This window comes from Crocodylus siamensis, chromosome 1, assembly GCF_052110815.1.
Source record: "Crocodylus siamensis isolate JL-2025a chromosome 1, ASM5211081v1, whole genome shotgun sequence".
In the NCBI taxonomy this organism is placed as follows: Eukaryota; Metazoa; Chordata; order Crocodylia; family Crocodylidae; genus Crocodylus; species Crocodylus siamensis.
In genome coordinates, this window is record NC_143395.1 from 150,549,472 (window position 1) to 150,571,088 (window position 21,617).

The 21,617-nt window shown below is 44.6% G+C and overlaps 1 protein-coding gene across 1 annotated transcript in view; it reads left to right on the forward strand.

The window, feature by feature from the left end:
- Nucleotides 1–3,547: 3,547 nt before the first annotated feature.
- LOC149873468 (visual pigment-like receptor peropsin) overlaps nucleotides 3,548–21,617 on the forward strand; it is a 40,233-nt gene continuing 22,163 nt past the window's right edge. The window contains exons 1-2 of the mRNA XM_090031513.1: nucleotides 3,548–3,668; nucleotides 12,838–13,043. Coding sequence (XP_089887639.1) covers nucleotides 3,548–3,668; nucleotides 12,838–13,043 — 327 coding nt within the window. The remainder of the gene's footprint in view (nucleotides 3,669–12,837; nucleotides 13,044–21,617) is intronic.

The following is a 21,617-nucleotide window of genomic DNA, read 5'->3' on the forward strand; positions in this document are numbered from 1 at the left end:
GATTCGGCCTGATTCAGTGAATCAGGAGACCAATAAAAAGATCCAAATTGATTTGAAGCTCTCTGAATCAATTTGGAAAAGATTCGGAGAGTTTCATAGATTTGGGCAGTCCCCGCTCACTGCTGCAGAGAGCTGGACCCAGACTCTGTGCTGATAAGTAGGGGGCAGGGGGGGACCATGGGGGGGACCCCTGCCATGCCCCATCTCCTGCCTGCTCCTCCACCCTTCCTGAGCACCCCTTGACCTGCTCTTTAAAAAAAAAAAACACTCACTGGCTGCTGCCGGGTGGGGCGGGCAATCCCCACTGCCACTCACTTCCCCACGCTACATGAGCCCCCATCCCCCACCTGCTCTCCCAGTCTCCCCCCTCGCACCATGGCTCCCCTGCCCAGCTCCGGCTCCCAGTTCTTTAAAAAAAAAAAAGTCCTGCACTCACTGGCTGCTGCAGCGGCCGTCAGAGCTTCCAGGGATCTCCGAATCAGATTAAACCAAATCGATTCAGGACAGCGATTTGAATCACCAAATGGAATCACTGCCCCCTGAATCAGCTGAATGCGAATCCAAAACAAATACTAGCTGTTTTGCACAAGCCTACTATATATGGAAAATTTTAAATTTATTATAATTTTCTATTTACAGAATCTAGCTATTGGAGCATCATTTTATATTCATCCCCCCACTCCCCCTGTAGTGAGGAAAGCAGTGGAAGGGGAGCAGACAGCCTAGCATCTGCCCTGCTCTACTCTACCACTTGTCCCCCCTACCATAGTGCTTGGCCCCTCACACCACTTGTCCCCCTACCGCTTATCCTATCCAGTGGGTCTGGCTGTGGCCCAGGGTACTGAAAAACATGAAAGCTCTAGTCCCATCCAGGCAGCAGCATCAGGGGCAGTCTTAGACCCAGGCTCAGCCCCAGCCTTGTATCAGAGCTGGAGCCAGAGACACAGCAGCTCCCTGCTGCTGTGCAGTATCCCTTGTACTTCCCCCTCTACCCCCCACCATGCAATTTCCCCTGTGCTTCCTCCTAGCCCCACACTGCCCTTCCCTGTACTGCACAGTCGCCCCTGGGTTAGGACTAGAACTGGAATCTGAGCCACAGCAGCTGCCTGCCCCGTGCTGTACTCAAACCTAAGATCAGGTTTCTTTTTCTCCATGTTCCATTGTTAGGAAGAGGAAGAGTTCATGTTCAGCCAGAATGGTGACTCTTAGAGTATACAGAGGGTTGAATGCAATCTTACTGTGTTTCAAATGGTGTCTAATCTGTAGCTCTGTGGCAGTCGTAATGAGTCTATATGATTCAGGTCCAAATTAATTTTCTGAAGTGCTTCCCTTATTGTGTTTGGGGAATTTTTATAGGAATTTCCTTTGCTAACTAGAGTTGGAAAGAGCACTCCTCCTTGCCCCCCCCCCCCCCCCCCGCTGTTCCCTCCCCCCCAAAAAAAGAAAAGAAACTTAGGTTACTTAACTTAAAAGCTGGAAATGGACTGATGAGCTTTACATGGGGATTATCAGCTTCACAGAATCCTGGCCCAGAGTTTGAAGTCATCTCAGAGAAGTGCATTAAAGAGCAAGTGAGAGTAGCACTTACCTACATGCTCCTATCAGTTTTAGTTTTGTAGAAAATGTTTCTAGTATCCTGTGAGAGGGAACTGCACAAAGGGAGTGTGTTGGGGGTCATTCCCTCTGCATTAGCAGCTACAGTATTTTGATAGCTGTGTATTTTGACATAATGAGGATGTTTTCCCCTTTTTCCTGTTCTAAAGTGCTGGCAGTACCTTTTGTTACTAAAATTTTGGTTTTCTTTTCCTCTCTCAAGATGATGGCCATCTTAACACATGAAGGAAAAGCCTGAAAGAATATATTTGTCTGCAGCAGAAGAGGTAAAATCAAACTATTGATTTATAATTAAATTATTTTCTTCCTCTGGCCAAGTACAGGAGCCTGAGGCTGGGTGGCTGCCTCACACTGTGACATGCAAGAACAGGTGCTCCTCCCCTGGGTAGGAGGGGAGGTGGAGTAGCAGGATAGAGGCACTGAGAGGTAATAAAACTCTGGCCTACTCATTTGAATTTGGGTTTTCTTTTCAGCATTTCAGTTGCTATTACAGGAGGGTTTCAAATATGCATGTAATGCCAAATCTGGGTGTTGCTTTACAATCTATAAAGCTTGATGCATTTTATTATGTACAAGGTTAATAGGCCTGAGAAGAAAGCCCGTTAGCCCTTTAAGAAGCAAAGGAGGCTGGGATTACCTGCCAATAGATGCTGAGCAAGGATTCTTTTCATCAGTTCAGGCTGGGGTCACTAGGAGAAGGGCCGAGATAATTTTTTACTAAAGGAGGCTGGGAAAACCTCACTCAAGGCTAGGAAAAATTGCTGGTTTTTTGTTGTGTTAGCCTGCTCTAGGGACTGAACATAACTTTCTAAAAAGCTGTTACTAGACTGTATTCTCTTCTCTCTGGTGCTCATCACCTCCATGATCCACTGTGCAGCTTTTCCTGTTCCACAACTTTTCAAAACTGAGGACCAATGAAGCAAAAACTTTGCTCTGTTTCTAGAAGCAGGCCAGCTGAGCGGACTTTGTCATCATTGTTCATTGCTACAGACTATATAATTAGCTGACTCTGGGATTGGCAGGGGTGCAGTACCCCCAAAGTCAAATCTATGGTATTTAATATCATCTATGAGGCAAAATGAAAATGGTCATTTTTCTAATTAACAAGAGCCCTTCCAGAGAAACAATTTCACTAGGATAGAAACAAACATTTCCTCTGCTGTGTTTGAATGTAAAGTCACAGTATTACTCAGTGACACTTTTCTAAACGCTGCGGTTGAGTATAGGAAACTCACTTCTTCACTAAATGGTTCCACAAAATCTCATTCAAAGTCAGTTAAAGTTTTGATTTGCTTCAGTAAGGCCCAGAGCAGGGTTTTTATAGTATGTTTATAGTGTGCACACACATGCACACATGTCTCTCTCAGACATGTATATTATGTATGTATATCAGAGAGTCTATCAGGCAAAAAGACTATTGTTCCTTCAAATAAAATGATAAATCATTGTGGTAATACATGTGAGTATGTTTCTATGTCAGTATATGTTTGTGTGTGTATATATATTTGTGTGTTTGTACACATGTACATGTGTACACACACACAGGCACACACTGACATGGAGGCATACACACATGGATTTCTACAATGATATATCACTTTATTTGAAGGAACAATCATCTTTTATATGCTCTTCCAGTCACTAAAGGCTTTTACATGTAGCACCAGGGATATAAGGAAATCTGTTCCCTGTGTCTGGTAACAGATTCACTAGCTGTATTAATAGATAGGATTAGCAAATAAGAACAGGTCAGAGGACTCAAAGCTCTTTCTTGTCTCTTCAGATTTCCTTCTTTAGTTTGTCAGTCTCGGTGCACAGCTTCCTAGAAGACAGGGAGAAGAAGTTTAAGGCAAAAGCCATTTTCATTTGAGTGGCCATTTGCGACTTACTACAGTTGAAACGGGCAAGTTCTGGGTCACAGGCTTGGCTGAACATGTCTCTCCAGTTTTCTCCACAGGCACCTTGGAGGAACAACAACATCACCTCTCCAAACAGAGAGGCTGCTGTATCAGAACAAGGAGAGACTATTATAGGCTCCTACCTATTGGCTTTAGGTATGTACTATATCTAAGATGCCTGGTGAATTTAAACTCCTTTAAAAGTTTGGTTTAAAGGTTAAAGGGGCTGCCTTTGGAGTTCATTGATAATGAAGCAAGATAACATAAACTGCAGCCTTTTTCTTCAGCTATTTCAACAGCAAGGAGTAGCATTGTTTCTTTAGGAATATAATAAATGATCAGTGCAGCAACATGTTTACTGGTGGCAAAAGTGTAAGATCTTGTAGGCCAAGATATTCTTTTAATGTTCAGGAAGCGTGCAAAAAGAAAAACCTTGTGGAGAAAAAATATAACATTTCCTTATCTCCTCAAAATGCCTCAGTACAAGTGAAATAGTGTTCTGTTATTTCCAGAGTTTTAGCTTCTACTAATTGAAGTTTCCTCTTTCATAAACTGATTGACCTTCATTCTAAAAGTAAGTACTAAGGTTTTTTGCTCCTATTTGTGCCTGTTGGATACTGTTCTAAAACCTCAGTCCACCGATAGTTAAAAACCTTCTTCTAATTCTACTTATTTTTTCTAATATCTTATACACCTTGAAAGAAAGATTATTTTGATCAGATTCTATTAAGCACAATACTAGACTATTTTTAATAAACAGTAATCCTGAAGTCTAAATATATATTATATGCAAGTTACCTAGCAAGATCGTATTATAAGGTCATATTAAGACTTTGAAAATAAAATATTACAAGACCTCATTTTGTTTCTGAGGCAACTTCTGAAATATTTATATTAGACTCAGTGCAGAATGATGAATAGTTACAGCATCTCTTATTGGACAAGCAAACTTTATTGAATTTCAAAGACTGTAGGTGTACCAAAAAACACTCATCTCGTATCATATGGAAATGCAGAAAAGGTCACTTTTTCCAGAGGTTTATTTGCAATGACTTAGGCTTATTTTTATCAATAGTGATGTGTTTTAAAAAATAAATGAAACTATATATTAAAGATGTGTATCAGGAGATCTCAGTAACAACAGAGAAGTACATATGTATACAAATTCAGAAGCAGGTTTGTAAATTAGTCAAGCTAAGTAGACTTTTTATTCTCTGAGCTTATCATATATTCCCCAAGTACCACCAAGAACTTGCAAACCACCAGCTGATGCTGGGAGAAGAAACCATGTAGCCATCATGAAGAGGCTGTTCAGCTTAGGGCGCATAAGCCAAATTCACGTATAATCAGGTGTAACATTAGTCCAACTAAGGCATATTATGGATGTGGGGGAAATGTACTGAGGTGAACACTTTTGCATTTGGAACTTTACTAAAAATTCTCTTGACAGTGTATCAACCAAAAGAGTCCCCTTCTCACTTTCCCATTGCCATATTGGCTTTGCTTTGCAGTAAGGCTGTGCAAAACAGTACCATTCTGCTTCGACTTCCATTTCGATGGAAAAGTATTTTGTTTCGGTTTTGTTTCATTTTGAAAGCACTGTTTCATTTCATTTTATCGAAACTTTCGCAGTTTGGACGCTGTTTTGATGCTTCACCCATAGGCTATTCTGCACCCAGAGTCAGGAAGATCAGTGCGGCTGCTGGCCCCAGCCCATACCCAGCACCGGGAAGATCAGTGGTGGGGTGGTAGCAAGAGGCCAAATGCGAAGCTGATGGCAGTGATGCAGAGTAGACACGGCCACTCCGCCTGGCTCCACAGGGCCCCCCAAAGCATGGGGCCTGGGGCAGTCACCCGATTCACCCCCACCAGGGATGACCCTGGCTGCCACTGGCCCCAGGAAGCAGAACCAACTTCCTGTCATCCGGTAGGCAGATCAAGGGCCTGCACCCCCAGGAATCCGGCACAGCCCCGCAACCCTCCCAGGGGTGTGGGCGGGCCCCCGATCTGCCAGCTGGATGACAGGAGGCTGCTGCTGTGGTGAGACTGGTGCTGAAGCCAAGTAAGCCTGGCTTCGAAACTCAAAACATTCAGAAACTTTTGAAATGTTTCAAGGGTCCTTGTTTCATTTTGAAGCTGTTTTGAAGGCTTTTGTTTCATTTTGATTTTGCTGTTTCAAGCTCAAAACGCATCAAAACAGTTTCAAAATGAAACACCAGATGAAATTTCGTACATCCCTACTTTGCAGTGCTAAGAGTGAAAACATATTTATATCATTAAGTCAACAAATATAATTTAAAAAGCCCAAGGAAGCAGTAGAAGCATAAGAAGGTCCTGATTTTTACACTTGCACTCTTCTGATAGTGGAGTCAATCAAAGACCTCTAGGGCTACAGTGCTAAATTACTACTGCTGTTGCTGCTCTTCAGACCCTAATTGCTATTCAAAGAATATAGCTTGCTTTGGAAGGACAATAGTTCAGTGCATAAATATTATATTCAGGTCTCTGGATTTCTCTAGGGCATCTTAAAAGACTACCTGCTTAGGAAGTATCCTGAATGTTTATATTTAATATCTGGCAGTTATGGTACAGCGTGGTATTTGCTAATGGAGGTGCCCTTACTCTCTTGGGATCAAAGACTTCAATTAAGCTGCTGGCTTGCTATAAAATAAATCTTCTACCACACATATATCTGAGGGATGTTAGCACTCCAAAAGCTGTACCCAGGACTCAGTCTTACTCCCAAAAGACATCAGTACACCTAATAATCTGTACACCTCCACAGAACAAAATGCAAAAAGTTAATTTTTGGGCAGGCCTAACCAAACAAACATGCCACAAATCAAGCAAGTAAATATCCGTCCTTTCTTACAGGAAGAGAGATAATATATTTGTATATGTTCAACTTTTGGAGGTCCTTGGACATCATGATGATGAATGTCATATATAGAATCATAGAATCAAAGACCAGGAAGAGATGGGACCTGCAAGATCATCAAGTCTGGTCCCCTGCCACGGGCAGGAATTTATTGGGCTTAAATGAGCTCAACAAGGTGCTTATCCAGCCTCAGCTTCAACACCTCCAAGGATGGTGAATACACCACCTCTGCTGGGAGTATGTTCCAAATTCTGGTAACCCTTACGGAAAAAAGATTTTTCTTACGTCCAGCCTAAATTTCCCCTCTATTAGCTTGTGCTCATTAAGTCCTCATCCTCCCTTGAGGTGTCTTCCTGAAGAGTTGCTCCTCTAGATCTTGATGCTCACACCTAACGTACCTGTAGGCAGCTATCAAGGCACCTCTCAGTCTTCTCTTACTCAGACTGAACAGGCCCAGTTCCCATAGTCTCTCTTCATAGGGCCTATCCCTCAGGCACCTAATCGTATGGGTGACCTTTCTCTGTACTGTCTCAAGCTTATCCACATCCTTATTGAAGTGTGGTGCCCAGAACTGAACATAGTACTCCAGCTGTGGCCTCACCAATGCCGAACAGAGGGGGAGAAACACCACGCTGGATCTATTGGCCACACATCAGCTGATGCACGACAGAGGTCTGTTTTCTGGAAACCTCATCGCACTGTTAACTCATGTTCATCTTCCAGTCAGTTGTAACCCCCAAGTCCTGTGCCAGCCAGTGGACCACCACTCATCATGTAGTTATGGTGAAGGTTCTTCCTACCCAGATGAAGAACTCTGTACTTATCCCTGTTAAGCCTCATCTGATTCCCTTCCACCCATAAAGCCAGTCTGTGAAGGCCATCCTGGATCTTTACCCTAGCCTCTGATGTGCCCGTGTTTCCCCACAGCTTTGTATCACCCACAGACTTAATCACTGAGCTTTCCACCCTCTTATCCAAGTTGTTAATAAAAATGGTAAAGAGCATAGGTCCAAGCACAGATCTCTGGACAAAAACTGGGGTTTTCTTAAATTATATTAAGTTCTGACTGTGAACTCCTCTTGTTGCCACCCAGAAATGTATAGATCACGGGGCCACTTATAATGGGAATCACAAGCCAAGGTTATGAGCAAATAAGAGTAAAAAAGCCAGATCATCTGCACATGTGACAATGCTGTTTATATCTTTCAAATGATTTTTGGCATGCCAGCCACTATTCCCAACTTTCACATTTAAGTAACACTTCACTTACAGGGCTACCAGAGTGGAAAAGTATGAGGTGACTATTCTATAGCAATTTACCATTGGCAGAAATCCTTGCAGTTCCTTAGTATGGATTAGGTATTTGTGTTAGCTATGTAACTTTGGTATTTTCTTTCATTAGTTTAATTTCTTCAGCATCTCACATTAGACTCGGTCTTGAAAAAGTGAAAGATTTTGTCTGCGTTATCTTTCCAAATTCTTGTAGTCAGCTTAGTGCTGCTTCTAAAAGATGAATGGGTACTTTTCCATTGCTAAAATGTCATTCAGAGGATGTGTGTCCTGCCACCTCATCTTTGCAATAGATGGTCTACACACCCTTGAAAAAATTAATTCTACTCATTTGTACTACAGAAGAAGCAGATATACAGTATTGGAAAAATCATTTTAAAGTTTAAATCACAGAGCACTATTTAGATTTGCTACCCAGACATACTTGCTAATAGATCGGTCAAATGTAGAGGTGGACAAATACTGCAATATATTTTCAACATATAATTATTTGGATTGGTAAACAAATTTCTCTGGTGACCTCCTCTGGCCGTGTTTTTCTGTGATTCTATGTACTGGGTTTAGAAACAGTATGATCTTATCCATTGTAGTGTAGGGTAAGAACCAGGCTATGGACCCTTTATATCTGGACTACCTTAGTACTTCAATTCTAATTTTTAATTTACTTTTTTGCAAATCTCTTCAAGTGCTCCTCTATGTATCCCAACTGGCAGAGATGGCAGAGCAAACAGTCTACTTAACAGCTCCCTATGCCTCAGAGAGTGCCAGATGCAAGATTTTTCTGTAATTTTGCCACCTCAAATACCTGCATCCATTCTAATGTGATCCATAACCACTGTTCTCTTTGTTTCCCTCATCCCTCAGGTCTAAGATTTTTTTTCTTGTAGTTTGAAATCTGAGAGAGATTTGTGTTGTTCATGGAAGTAAGTCTCCTCTTCTTTCTTATTCATCCTTTAATCTTTTAACTGAAAAGTCTTCTCGTGCTACATGCTACAAAAAAGCATTCCATGCATTTCCAGCAAATGTAGCGCGCTCACATGGAATGTAGATATCGGTAGAGTTCTAATAGAAAACCTTCTATACCTTACATGGTCAGAGCCCTGTAAACCAAGGTATTTGTAAACCTAGTGCTACCTGATGCTGTGCCTGCCATTCAAACCATCTCTTGATGCTGATAAATAAATTATTTCCCTTTCCCACTCCCTTGACAACTATCTTGCAGGGGACAGAGCAGACATATGCAAACAAGCTGTACATGCTTTACAAACTACCTTGATATTTCTGCAAAGCACCCAGCCTTCCAACCACCTGCTGTGTTTACTTATAATAGACTGAACCAGAGGAAAATGCTGGATGCTAAAATACTTCCTGATTGTTACGGAAGTCACCACATTCATGTAGCCACAGGAAATTGTATACTCATTTCAGCAATTGTATACTCGTGTCACCTAGTAATCAAGATGAAGACGTATTGTTGTTGTAATTTACTTACAACTGTTAATATTTTAGAATAAACGGTTTTCTATTTATTATTATAGAATGCCCTGCAATTATCATTTCTCACTTAGAAAGAACATTGGTATTGTAACTGACAATGGTTACACTAGGTAGCAAGTCACTAGTCAAAGCTTTACACTTAGAAGTTAATTTGGGGTAAGGTGGGTGTGAATTTAAAGTTCAGTAGCTGTTCTTGATTAATCCCATGTGTTGACACTCTTATTATAGAAAACCTCCTGTCCATCACAGTGCTTCAGCCAACTTTAATCATTTGAGATACAAGCACCCATTTACTGAACATAAGAATGTACGAAAATACACACTGCCATTTACTGAATCAGGCCAGAGGTCCATCTTGCCCAGTATTTTGTGTCACACAATGACAGAGCTACACATACTCAAGAATATTAGAACAATAGTTGTTCTGTAAAAGTAGAACACACGTTAATAACAGAAATCTGGTAGCTTATGTTCCTTCCCAACTGTCAACTGCATAAACCAACTTTACCCAACCCATCATCCCCTATGTCCAGAGAACAAGAGCATCAATTTCTTGGCTACAGTTTCTGTGGTTATAACCATGATGGTACTGCCAATGCTGAGGCAATTTAAGATCCTCTACTTTAGATCCTCATCTTTCTTGGCTGTTGAAAGCCGTCAGAGAAGTATTGGGTTCTTTGCTGGCAGAGATTCTTTGGAGAAGGCTGGTTGCATATTATTTGAAGGAAGTCTGAATGCAGCTTTTACATAAAGAATCATCAGTCAGCACCAAGTATCAACTAATGCTGCATTTTCCCTTTTTGAGTAAGATTGTGGAAAAGATTGCAATGAGGCACAACCTCTGATTTAGTTTCACTGAGCTGTGTCAATCTGGCTTTGGGAGAGAGTGTGTGTTGGCTTATGAGCTTTTCTTGTGATGAATGAAGATCTTTGATACCACCTATCACAAGGCACTGAGTCATGCCCTACTGGAAACAAACTATTCGTCCTTAGTAGTTTCATTACTTTATTTCAGAGACTTTACCTAATTCATCTGTGTGCTTAACTCCTCTTCCTGAAGAACTTTCAAATGTGTTGTAGTACAGAGTGCCACCTCTCCTATCAGTGTACCTTGCAGACTGTTAAGGAGGTTGAGTAAAGGCCTGATGTGTGGCGTTTTCAGTAAATTTTGACATACAATCCCATGTCTTCCTCTTCCTTATCTGAGATGTAGTTCAGCATCTCAGCCAGTGTCTAGCTGAGACTGGGCATGGATAAGAGCAAGCCATCTGAAGCTCAACCATGATGACATTATTTTGGGCTAGAGGAAGCAGCCACTGAAAATGGTGGAGGCAGTATGAGTCCTTTGATTGTGGGACTATGTCCACCATTAGTTGCTATCATTATCAACACAGGGATTATTTTATCTGCTCTTCGATAATTACATTATGGCAGTAAACCCAGGCACCTTTTTATTATACCCTCCTGGCTAGGAATTTAAGATCTTTCCTTTGGTATACAGATTTTGCTACAGTTTGCTTTGTATTTGTTACCACAAGATTAGACTATTCTAATTTATTTTGTACAGGGATAAACCTTTAAAACTATTCTGCGTCTGATGCTGGTGCAGAACTTACTGCACCTTTTGCTGAGGAAAGCACTTTAATTGGAGCACGCAGTGCTCTGTTGTCTACACTAGCTACCTGTTGATCTATGGGAAGAACTATTTGTTGTAGTCTAGAAATCACTTAATTCTGGGCCTGGCCTTACTGAATAACCACCTTCTTCCCCATGTCATACTGCCACAGCAGAGAGGAACTTGATCATCTTCTTAACAAAGAGAGGCTGTAGACAGATATTGTTAGTGAAGGCTCACAGGCTGTGGAACTCCCTTTACTGCCTACTCTGAAAGAGCCCGTATTTGGTGACCGTCCAGGGACACAGCAGAAGATACCTGCTTGAAAGGGGTTTTGAAGAAGACTGAGGCCATGCTTCCCAGAATGGTGAAAAGGCGCTTTTGTATGTGCTTGATTGGCTGAGATCCTCTTAAGGTAATTTTGAAGTGGTAATCACATCCTGAAGTGGTAATTTTCATACTGCTGTGCTTTTATTGTATCATTAATGATGTGATAGAGTGCTTAGAGCCTTGGACAGCTATCTTTTGTTGTTGTTTTAATCTATACAAATAAAGTAAATATTATTTTATTTAATAGACTATCCATTGCAGTTTTGGCTACCTTTAAACACAGTCTGGCAGCTGTAGATGAAGAGTAGTGAGCAACCTAGCATCAGATAGCTATTTGAAGACCACCTTTCCAGACTTTGTGATCATCTGCCTGGGAGAACCTCTGTTCTTTAACTTTTAAACAGATTTCTCAATAAACAGGTATTTTTAATGTAGTACTTCATTATAAAGTCAAGGGAAAATTCTACTTGTAAACTTGTGAAAGTCTGAAATAATGTCATTGACCCACTCAGGTTCTTAGCTGCTTGATCACCTAAGCTGTTTTAGACTACCAGTTAATTTTGTTCTTTAGGAGTTGATTCTCATGACTCTGTTCTGCTAGTTCCATTTTCTCAGGTAACAAGTTTTTATCCTGATAAGTACTATTCAGGTTGATTTATCTTGGCAATAAATTGTGCGGGCGATTATTGACCTTGCATATTTAGTACTGTATAACTGGACAGATTTCTGAAACCTTTCTGTTCTCTCATGCTCTGGGTGGTTTGAGCAAGGCCATTCAGGGATATTCTGCAGTATCCTCTGTCCAAAAATTTCTGTTAGCACACTGCTTGGCATAAAGTCTTCTAGTAAGTAGATGGTTTCCACCTACAGCCTGAATTGGAGACTGAAGGCTCTGTTTCAGATAGCAAATGAGTGTGCTCATCAGGTTTCTGAGATGGCAGCCCTTGCTAATAGAACCCATTTTTAATTTACTACAAAGTCAATGATATGTTATATACTTGTGCCTGTGTATGCTGGATCTGACCCATAGCTCATAGATGTTAATGAAAAGCATCTCTTTGGTCCAGTTTTTAAGAGGTGTGTAGGTGTTGCTTTGCTCACTACTGCAAGACCTAAGTGACTTATGATATGTCTACACTGGGGTCACAGAAGTGATTTGGCATGGTAGACCCATGCTGCTTCAGTTAGACAGCTAGTGGTCCCCCAACTAAGTAATGTAAAGCTGACTCAGGTATCTCCACACCATATGCGACTGGTAGGGAGGACACGGGGGGGCATGTGCCCACCCTAAGACTAGCCACCACTGCCAGCTTCTGTGGGCAGTTGCCACTTGCCACCCCACTGCTGCTTCTGCTGGCTTCTGTGGGCAGTTGCTGCTCGCCTTCTCCATACTTGGAAACAATGGTTATAACCATAGTAGACAGCTCCAGCTCCAGCTCCAGCTCCAGCTCCAGCTCCAGCTCCAGCTCCAGCTCCAGCTCTTTCTGACTGTCTACTTTATTGCTGAAGTAACTGACTTGTTAATTTCCTACTGCTGACGTATCTCATTATCTAGCTACTTAAAGGGCATATCCAAGTGGAATAAAAGCATGTGGTATTCTTTGTTTTTAATCAAATAAAACTTCCATCAGCGTACAGGCATCATGCATGTATGTACCCTGCTATTTCTTGACTATTTTCCCCCTTTAACATGCATATACTTTTTTTATTTTCAGGATGGCTGTCTTGGCTCGGAAACAGTGTTGTGATTTTTGTTCTCTGTAAACAGAGAGCAGTCCTGCAACCCACGGATTATCTTACATTTAACCTGGCTGTCTCAGATGCTAGTATTTCCTTGTTTGGTTATTCTCGAGGGATCATTGAAATCTTCAATGTCTTCAGAGATGATGGATTCATTATCACATCAATATGGACTTGCCAAGTAAGGATAGACTAGTGGACTAGTTCATTAGAAAAAATAAGTACTAATATTTTCATATGTATGCCATGTATAATAACCACTCAGGGTTACAAGAGAGGAAACAAATGATGAATGATTCTCCCAAGGTTCAGAGTTCAGATTGTTTCAGATAAAAAAAGAAGTAGACCTTTTGACTCCAACAGCTCATCAGATTAGTGCGATTAAGGATATACCAGTTCCTGTAGCCAACAACACACAAGGGATTGATGTACCCTTGGGGCGTCCCATGGTTTCTTTTAACATGCAATGCCAAGTTTAGTGAACAGATTGGATAAGAGCTGCTCCAGTTGCAACTTGATTTCCTAGACATCTTTGTCCCCTTCTATTCTGACATTCTCCATGTGTGTGAGGTCCCTTCAGTTTAAAAGGGCCTGTCAACAGCAAAAAAAGCCCCAGTCAGGCTCTGGAGCAGCAAGAAATGCACGGGTGAAAGCCTGCTGTGCCCCCACTCCCCTGACGTCCCCCAGACACCCCATACACCCACCAGCAGCTGCGGAGCCCCCTGCTGACCCCCAACACAGCTGGAGGCAAACGAGGCCCATGGTGGGAAGGGGTTAACTCCTCTTTGATTTGGGGGAGGTGGCTGCGTGGAGCCAGGCTGGGTCAAGCCCCCGCCCAGGCCCCTACTCCGCCCGGCCCCCCAGGGAGCTACGCGACCGGAGCTGTGTGAACAGGCTGCACAAACAGGCGTGCTTGTCTGACGGCGCGTGAGTTAGCATGAGGTTCGCACAGGAGGGCGTGCAGGAGGGCCCGAGACCCTGCCTGCGAACTCCCCAGGGTAGATAGTCCCAGCCGTAGCCAGCCTACCAGAGGCATGACATGGATGGGCATGCGCCACACCCCGAGGGTCCCCTCAGGCTCTGCGGTTCCCCCATTGGGCACCTCAGAGATGGCCACCCAGACGGAGCCCACAGTTCCAGGCTCCATGCAGATGGAGCCCCTGGCTCTTGGCTGCAGGGGCTGCCTTCCCTTTTTCAGGCTCTGGGGCCCGGGAACATGGCCACATCCCCAGGTGGGGTCTGCTCCCTTTTGGGGTCTCTGGCACACCAGCTGGAGGAGCTCCAGGCCACAGTCTGAGACTGTGTGCCATCAGGGACTGTGAGCAAGAGATTGACTCCTACTGCCAGGCCCTTCTCCCCTGGGAGCCAGAGGGTAGACCACCATCTCCCTCCAGGACAAAGGAGGACTCCGGGACCTCCCGCTCTGTCCAGTCTGTCCAGTCAGGGGCATGGACCAAAGTGGTCAAGGGCCCTAAGGCCTGCCACACCAAGGCCTCTGTCCCGCTGGAGCTTAGCAACAGGTTCACACCTCTTGCTGCTCCAGCAGAGCCTGCTGAGTTGCCAGCTCCCACTGGCAATACAGGCTTAACTGCAGCTACCATCCCTGCTCTCCCCAAGACAAAACATAAGGTGTTTGTTGTGGGAGACTCCATCCTGAGGGGGACTGAGGGGGCAATCTGCCACCCCGACCCCTTAGCCTGGGAAGTCTTCTGCTTCCCGGGAGCCCGCATCCGGGACATTGCAGAGAAGATCCCAAAGCTCCTCCAGCCCACAGACCACTATCCTATGCTCCTTATTCATGTGGACACCAATGACACGGCTCGGAGCGCTCCCAGCCGGGTCATGACGCTCTACAGGGATTTGGGAGCAGGACTAAAGGGTCTGGGGGCACAGGTGGTGTTCTCATCGATCCTCCCAGTCTTGGGCTATGGGCTGAGGAGGATACATGTAGTCAACCAAAGACTGCGGAGCTGGTGTCTTCAGGAAGGCTTTGGCTTCCATGACCACAGCCCACTCTTTGGTGAGAGAGGCAGCGAGCTGCTGGGAAGAGATGGCCTCCACCTCTCTCCCCTGGGGAGGAGGCTCTTCTCAGTCAGACTGGCTGACCTGCTTTACCAGGCTTTAAACTAAGCCTGCTGGGGAACAGGGGGACTACCGCCACTGCTGGCCCACTGAGCAACCCTTGCAAAGCCAGCGGGCCAAGGCACTTAAGGGATCCCACCCTTGCCCCAGCCCTGGTACAATCTGTGGGCAAGGCAAGAGCCCCCAAGAGGACACTTGCCTGCCTGTACATAAATGCCAAGAGTTTGGGGAATAAGCAGGAGGAGCTCATCCTCCTGCTCAGTGCAAATAATTATGATGTCATTGGGATAACGGAGACCTGGTGGGACTCCACCTATGACTGGACCTCGGGTATAGATGGCTATACCCTGTACAGGAGGGATCATGTAGATAAAAGGGGCAGGTGGGGTAGCTCTCTATGTTAAGGAAAGCTACATGTCCCTGCAAACTGATATTGGCAACTAGGGTGGATGACTAGAGACCCTCTGGGTTAAAACTCATGGGGTACACGGCACAGGGGACACAATGGTGGGAGTCTATTACAGACCTCCCACCCAAAGTCCTGAGCTTGACCAGGAGTTTGCCCAGGAACTGGCTGAGGCCACGTGCTCCAGGACTATGGTTGTCATGGGTGACTTCAATTACCCAGATATCTCGTGGGAGGATCACTCAGCAAAATCCGAGTGGTCGCAAAGCTTCCTTTCATGCATGGATGACCTCTACCTGACTCAAGAAGTCTATGGGCCAACAAGAGGCAAAGCGCTGCTCGACCTGGTACTGGCTACAGGGGATGACCTAATCGGCGACCTAGTGATCGATGGGAAGCTGTGTGACAGCGACCACGAGCTGATCAGCTTCCCCATCTGCCGTAAAGCTGGCAAGTCAGTCAGTAATGTGGAAGTCCTCGACTTTCAGAAAAGCCGACTTTGACAAGCTCAGGAGGCTTGTCAGTCAGGCCCTATAGGACCATGACCCCAAGGAGAGGGGAGTTCAAGAAGGGTGGTTGCTCCTCAAGGGAACGTTCCTTAACGCACAAGCTAAGTCTATTCCATCTTGAAGGAAAGGCAGCAAGAGGGTACAGCAGCCCTCCTGGCTCTCGAGGGACCTAGCAGACCTCCTAAGGCTAAAAAGAAAAGGCTACAAAGGATGGAGAATGGGATTGACCTCCAAGGAGGGTTATTCAAGATGAACATGAGCCGACAATGCAAGGTCACGGTTGGCAGGGCTAACCAGATCTTGTCGTGCATCCATAGGTGCATCTCCAGCGGGGACAAGGAGGTGATCCTCCCCCTCTATGCAACACTGGTCAGGCCACAGCTGGAGTACTGTGTTCAGTTCTGTGCGCCCCACTTCAGGAGGGATGTGGACAACATTGAGAGAGTCCAGAGGAGGGCCACTCATATGGTTGAGGGCCTCCGTGGCCAGCCCTATGAGGAGAGGCTGAGGGATCTGAATCTCTTCAGTCTCCGCAAGAGGAGACTGAGGGGGGATCTTGTGGCTGCCTACAACTTTACCAGGGGCCACCAGCAGGGACTCGGGGAAAGTCTGTTCACCAGGACCCCCCTTGGAGTCACCAGAAACAATGGCCACAAGCTGAGGGAGGATAGGTTTAGGTTAGATATTAGGAAGAACTACTTCATGGTAAGGGTGGCCAGAGCCTGGGATAGGCTTCCCAGAGAGGTGGTGCTCTCACCTTCCCTGGAAATCTTCAAGAGGAGACTGGATAGGCACTGGGCTGGGGTCTTATGACCCCTGCCACCCCCAGTACTCCTTCCTGCCCATGGCAGGGGGTTGGACTAGATGATCTGTCTAGGTCCCTTCCAACTCATTGATTTTATGTTGAGAAGGTTGAGGGGGGACCTGGTGACAGTCTATAAACTCATTAGGGGGGACCAGAAGGGTTTGGGAGAGATCTTGTTTCCCCCAGCAGCCCCTGGTATAACAAGGAATAACGACCATAAGTTGTTGGATAGTAGGTTTAGATTAGACATCCGTAAGAACTACTTCACAGTTAGGGCGGCTAGGATCTGGAACCAACTTCCAAGGGAAGTGGTGCTGGCTCCTACCCGGGGGGTCTTCAAGAGGAGGCTTGATGCCTACCTAGCTGGGATCATTTGAGCCCGGTTTTTTCTCCTGCCCAGGAAGGGGGTTGGACTCGAAGATCTACAAGGTCCCTTCGGACCCTACTTCTATGATTCTATGATTCTGCACTGGTCTGGTCCTGCAGGGAGCAAACCAGAAAAGCCAAGACTGCAACTGAACTCCAACTAGCTTCAAGCATCAAGGACAATAAAAAGTCCTTTTTCAGATAAGTGGGGAGCCAGAGGAAAAGCAAGAGCAACATTGGACCCCTGCTGAACCAGAAGGGGCAACAGACAACTGGCACCGAGGAAAAAGCCAACCTATTAAATGGATACTTTGTGTCAGTCTTTCATCAGGCCCATGGGACGCCCATGCCCACTACGGGACAGGGAGGTCCGGGTGGGGGAGATCCCCTGCCCTCCATAAATACTGACTTCGTGAAGGAACATCTTGAGAAGCTGGATACCTTCAAGTCAGCCGGCCCTGACAGTCTACACCCCAGGTACTCAAGGAGCTGGTAAGCATCATAGCCCAGCCCCTGGCATGGATCTTTGAAAATTCCTGGCACTCTGGTTTAGTGCCTGAAGACTGGAAGGAGGCCAATGTGGTGCCTATCTTCAAGAAAGGGAGGAAAGTGGATCAGGCTAACTATAGGCCCATCAGCCTGACTTCTATCCCAGGGAAGGTCTTAGAAAAGTTTATTAAAGAGGCCATCCTTAATGGACTGGCTGATGCCAACATCCTAAGGGATAGCCAGCATGGGTTTGTTGCAGGTAGGTCTTGCTTGATCAATCTCATTTCCTTCTACGACCAGGTGACTTATTACCTGGACAAGGAAGAAAAGATTGATGACATATACCTTGACTTCAAAAAAGCCTTCGATCTGGTATCCCATGATCACCTCTTGGTGAAACTGGCCAATCGTGGCCTTGGGTCCACCATGATCCGCTGGCTGGGAAATTGGGTCTGTGGTCGGACCCAGAGGGTAGTAACTGACAGAAGTCACTCATCATGGTGTCCTGTGACCAGGGGGGTCCCCCAAGTCTCTGTCCTTGGACCCATATTGTTTAACATCTTCATCAATGATGTGGACGTTGGAGTCAGGAGCGGACTGGCCAAGTTCGCTGACACCAAACTTTGGTCACACCAGAAGACAGGCGGGTGATCCAGGCTGACCTGGACAGGCTCAGCAAATGGGCAGATGAGAATCTGATGGTGTTTAATACCGAAAAATGCAAGGTTCTCCACCTTGGGAAGAAAAACCTGCAGCATCCTTATAGGCTCGGCAGTGCTACGCTGGCTAGCACTATGGAAGAAAGAGACTTGGGGGTCATCATTGACCACAAGATGAACATGAGCCTGAAATTTTATGCTGCGGCTACTAAAGCGAGCAAAACACTTGCTTGCATCCATAGATGCTTCTTGAGCAAATCCCGGGACGTCATTCTCCCCTTGTACTCAGCCTTGGTGAGGCCACAGCTGGAGTATTGTGTCCAGTTTTGGGCTCCACAATTCAAAAAGGATGTGGAGAAGCTTGAGAGAGTCCAGAGAAGAGCCACACGCATTATCAGAGTTCAAGAAAACAGACCTTACAAAGACAGGCTGAGAGCCATGGGGCTCTTTAGCCTGGAAAAGCACAGGCTCAGGGGTGATCTGATGGCCACCTATAAGTTTATCAGGGGTGACCACCAGGATCTGGGGGAATGTTGGTTCACCAGAGCACCCCAAGGGATGACGAGGTTGAGCAGTCATAAACTACTGCGAGACCATTTCAGGTTGGACATAAGGAAGAATTGCTTTACTGTCCGAGCCCCCAAAGTCTGGAACAGCCTACCATCAGAGGTGGTTCAAGCACCTACGTTGAACACCTTCAAGAGCAAATCGGATGCTTATCTTGCTGGGATCCTATGACCCCAGCTGACTTCCTGCCCTTTGGGCGGGGGGCTGGACTTGATGATCTTCCAAGGTCCCTTCCAGCCCTAATGTCTATGAAATCTATGAAATCTATGAAACTTCAGCCAGGGCTCAGCACATACTTAGAATGGTCAAACTGTTTTCTTCTTCTTCTTCTGACTTACCCTCTCTATATCTCCCCCAGGTAGAGGAAGACCACTTCAGGTCCTGAGAGTGTAGTGTGTGATTCATGGGTATTTTGGTTAACATTTGTGAGAAGAATTATACTTTATAAGAGCCCTAACCTGACAGGGACACCTCTGAGGAGATAACATGGAACAAGATAGTGTTTTCCAATAAGAAGGCATATATCTGGAGTAACGCCTTTAAAGTCAATGGAGTTATATTGGCAAAAATGTTAAGAGAATCTGACCTCTCATAAATAATGCTTATGGACTAGAGGTTGACCTTTCTTCTACTTTTATACTTCAGTGGAATTGCTCCAGTATGTTTTAATGTTAAATAGCAGTATCAGTAACATTAACAACATATACTATTACAATTTTTTAGTCTAAAGGGCAAGGAAGATTAAGAGAAAAATCATTCTACAAGAATTTTCAGGCTATGGTCTATTGATTAAAGCATATATTTCCCTACAACATGTAAGTGGCTACAATCTTAGTAAATGGTTTAAACATGTATGCATAATTATAGTTAGATGGAAAAATACAGGTAGGGCATAATTTCTGTTTCTCACATATAAAATAGCAATTCTAACAAAGGAGCAATTCAACTCATGGTCACTGTAAAAAGGGGAATATTTGTGTGTTACTGGATGAAACACTGACCTCCATTACTCCAGTGTAATCTGGAGAGATTCCACCAATGGCACTGAAGTTATAGCAGTATTATACCCAGGTGCAACAAAAATCGTAATTTGGCCCATCTTGGCAGGACAAGTAAACAAATGGCTCAAAGTCAAAGTTAGGTGAGAGATTGTGTAAATATTTCCTTGTAATTAGTGCATGTAAATAACTGAACTAAACAGAATGTATCACACACGGTTCTTTTTTCCTGTTTATCAAAGAGCTCAATCAACTTTTCATTTAGAAGTGGAAAAGCAGAGAAGCCTCTGATAAAAATTCCTTTGCTTCATAGACACAGCTTGAGTTAGCTATCATTTCTTGAGTGACATGCAGGATGCATCAGATGACAGAATGTATGCCTTTTCCTGTCAAGGTTTCATTCTGTCATCAAAAGACAAGATCTTGTCCACACCCACATTCCTTTTTTCTAAATTCGACAAAACAGAATGCAGGGCCAAGAGGGGAACATGTGTTAACACATTAAAAAATTTACAGCCATAGTATACCATCAGTTTATATGCAGAATCCCCACAGAAAGCAACAGGGGTTTGTGTAAAAAGCTAATGATACAACTTGAGCCTCTGTGGACACATCTACATGTGCATTAATGCATTTTTCCTAATACACATTAAATTTAGTACCTCTAATGTGAGGTACTAAATTAATGCACATTAGGCCACCCAAATGCACAGTAGAGCAAGCGTGCGCTTTTGATGATTAGTACATAGTACTGCATTAGCATAATAGCATGGTTTTTTACGTGATGCTTTAATACACAGTAAAATAGGCTACTGCACATTACACACATGTAGATGCGCCCAGTGTACTTTCAGGCATGCAAAGTGATTTGGATTTATTTGTTTGCTTTTCTTTACTTTGGGGGGAGAGAGGGGACTTGCCTTGCTTTAAGCTCATTCTAGAACAATTCTACACCTAATTAAAATAATAATCCTCTTGCAACATGATGCCCAAACATGATGTGCCTATTACCAGTATATTTTGAACAATACCAGAATGAACCCCCCTCATTCAGCCTTGCAGGGAATATGTGCCTCTCAGTCAGCAGCCACTTGAGGCCAGATCCCTCTTCTGCCCCCTCTGAAGTTCTGCTACCTCTGTTTCTTTCCTGCTTCTCCCAAAGGTCTCCCACTGTTTCTCCTTACATTAGTAAGCTGCTAGGATCCTTAATCCGCAACAAGTGCATGTAGTCAAATAACACTTAGGGTTCACAAGCTGAGACTAGGCCACAGTGGAAAATATATTTGCAGTCACTGATACTACTATGTTAGTAGGTCCTTTCAGCCCAAGTCAGTCTTGGTGCCACTAATCTGTCAGTTGTTCTTTATTGTCATTTCTCTATCAAGTCAGGCTCTGACATATTAGTCTATGTGTTCCTAGCCTCACTAGCAGCTATGGTTGCCATTGGTCCTGTTCTATACTGGACTGTCCTGTTTTTAAATCCTTTGTCCCCTGCCTGTTTCTGAATGAAAACTAGACTGCAAAAAGCCCTGTTTTTCAGTTCATTGATGGAAAAATATATCAGTCATTTGTCCTCATGGTTCTTTTGGCTGCGCCTAGAGGTAGGATGGTGCACAGCCAGGAGAAGCAGGGTTCCAAGCCAGGAAGAGAAGGAGGGAGGTAGAAGATCCCATAGGGCTGCTTCTGTGTTATGTGTCCAGTGCAGAACCTTGCTGCTGATTGGCCAAGAGGCCTGGTGGCCCTACCCTTCACTGTTGATTGGCTGAGGAAGAAGCAGCCCCATCCCTCACTGCTGATTGGTGAGGAGGCTGGTGGTCCCACCCCTCCCCAAGGGGATGACATCCTGTGGGAATTCTAAGGCTGCAGCAGTGGCC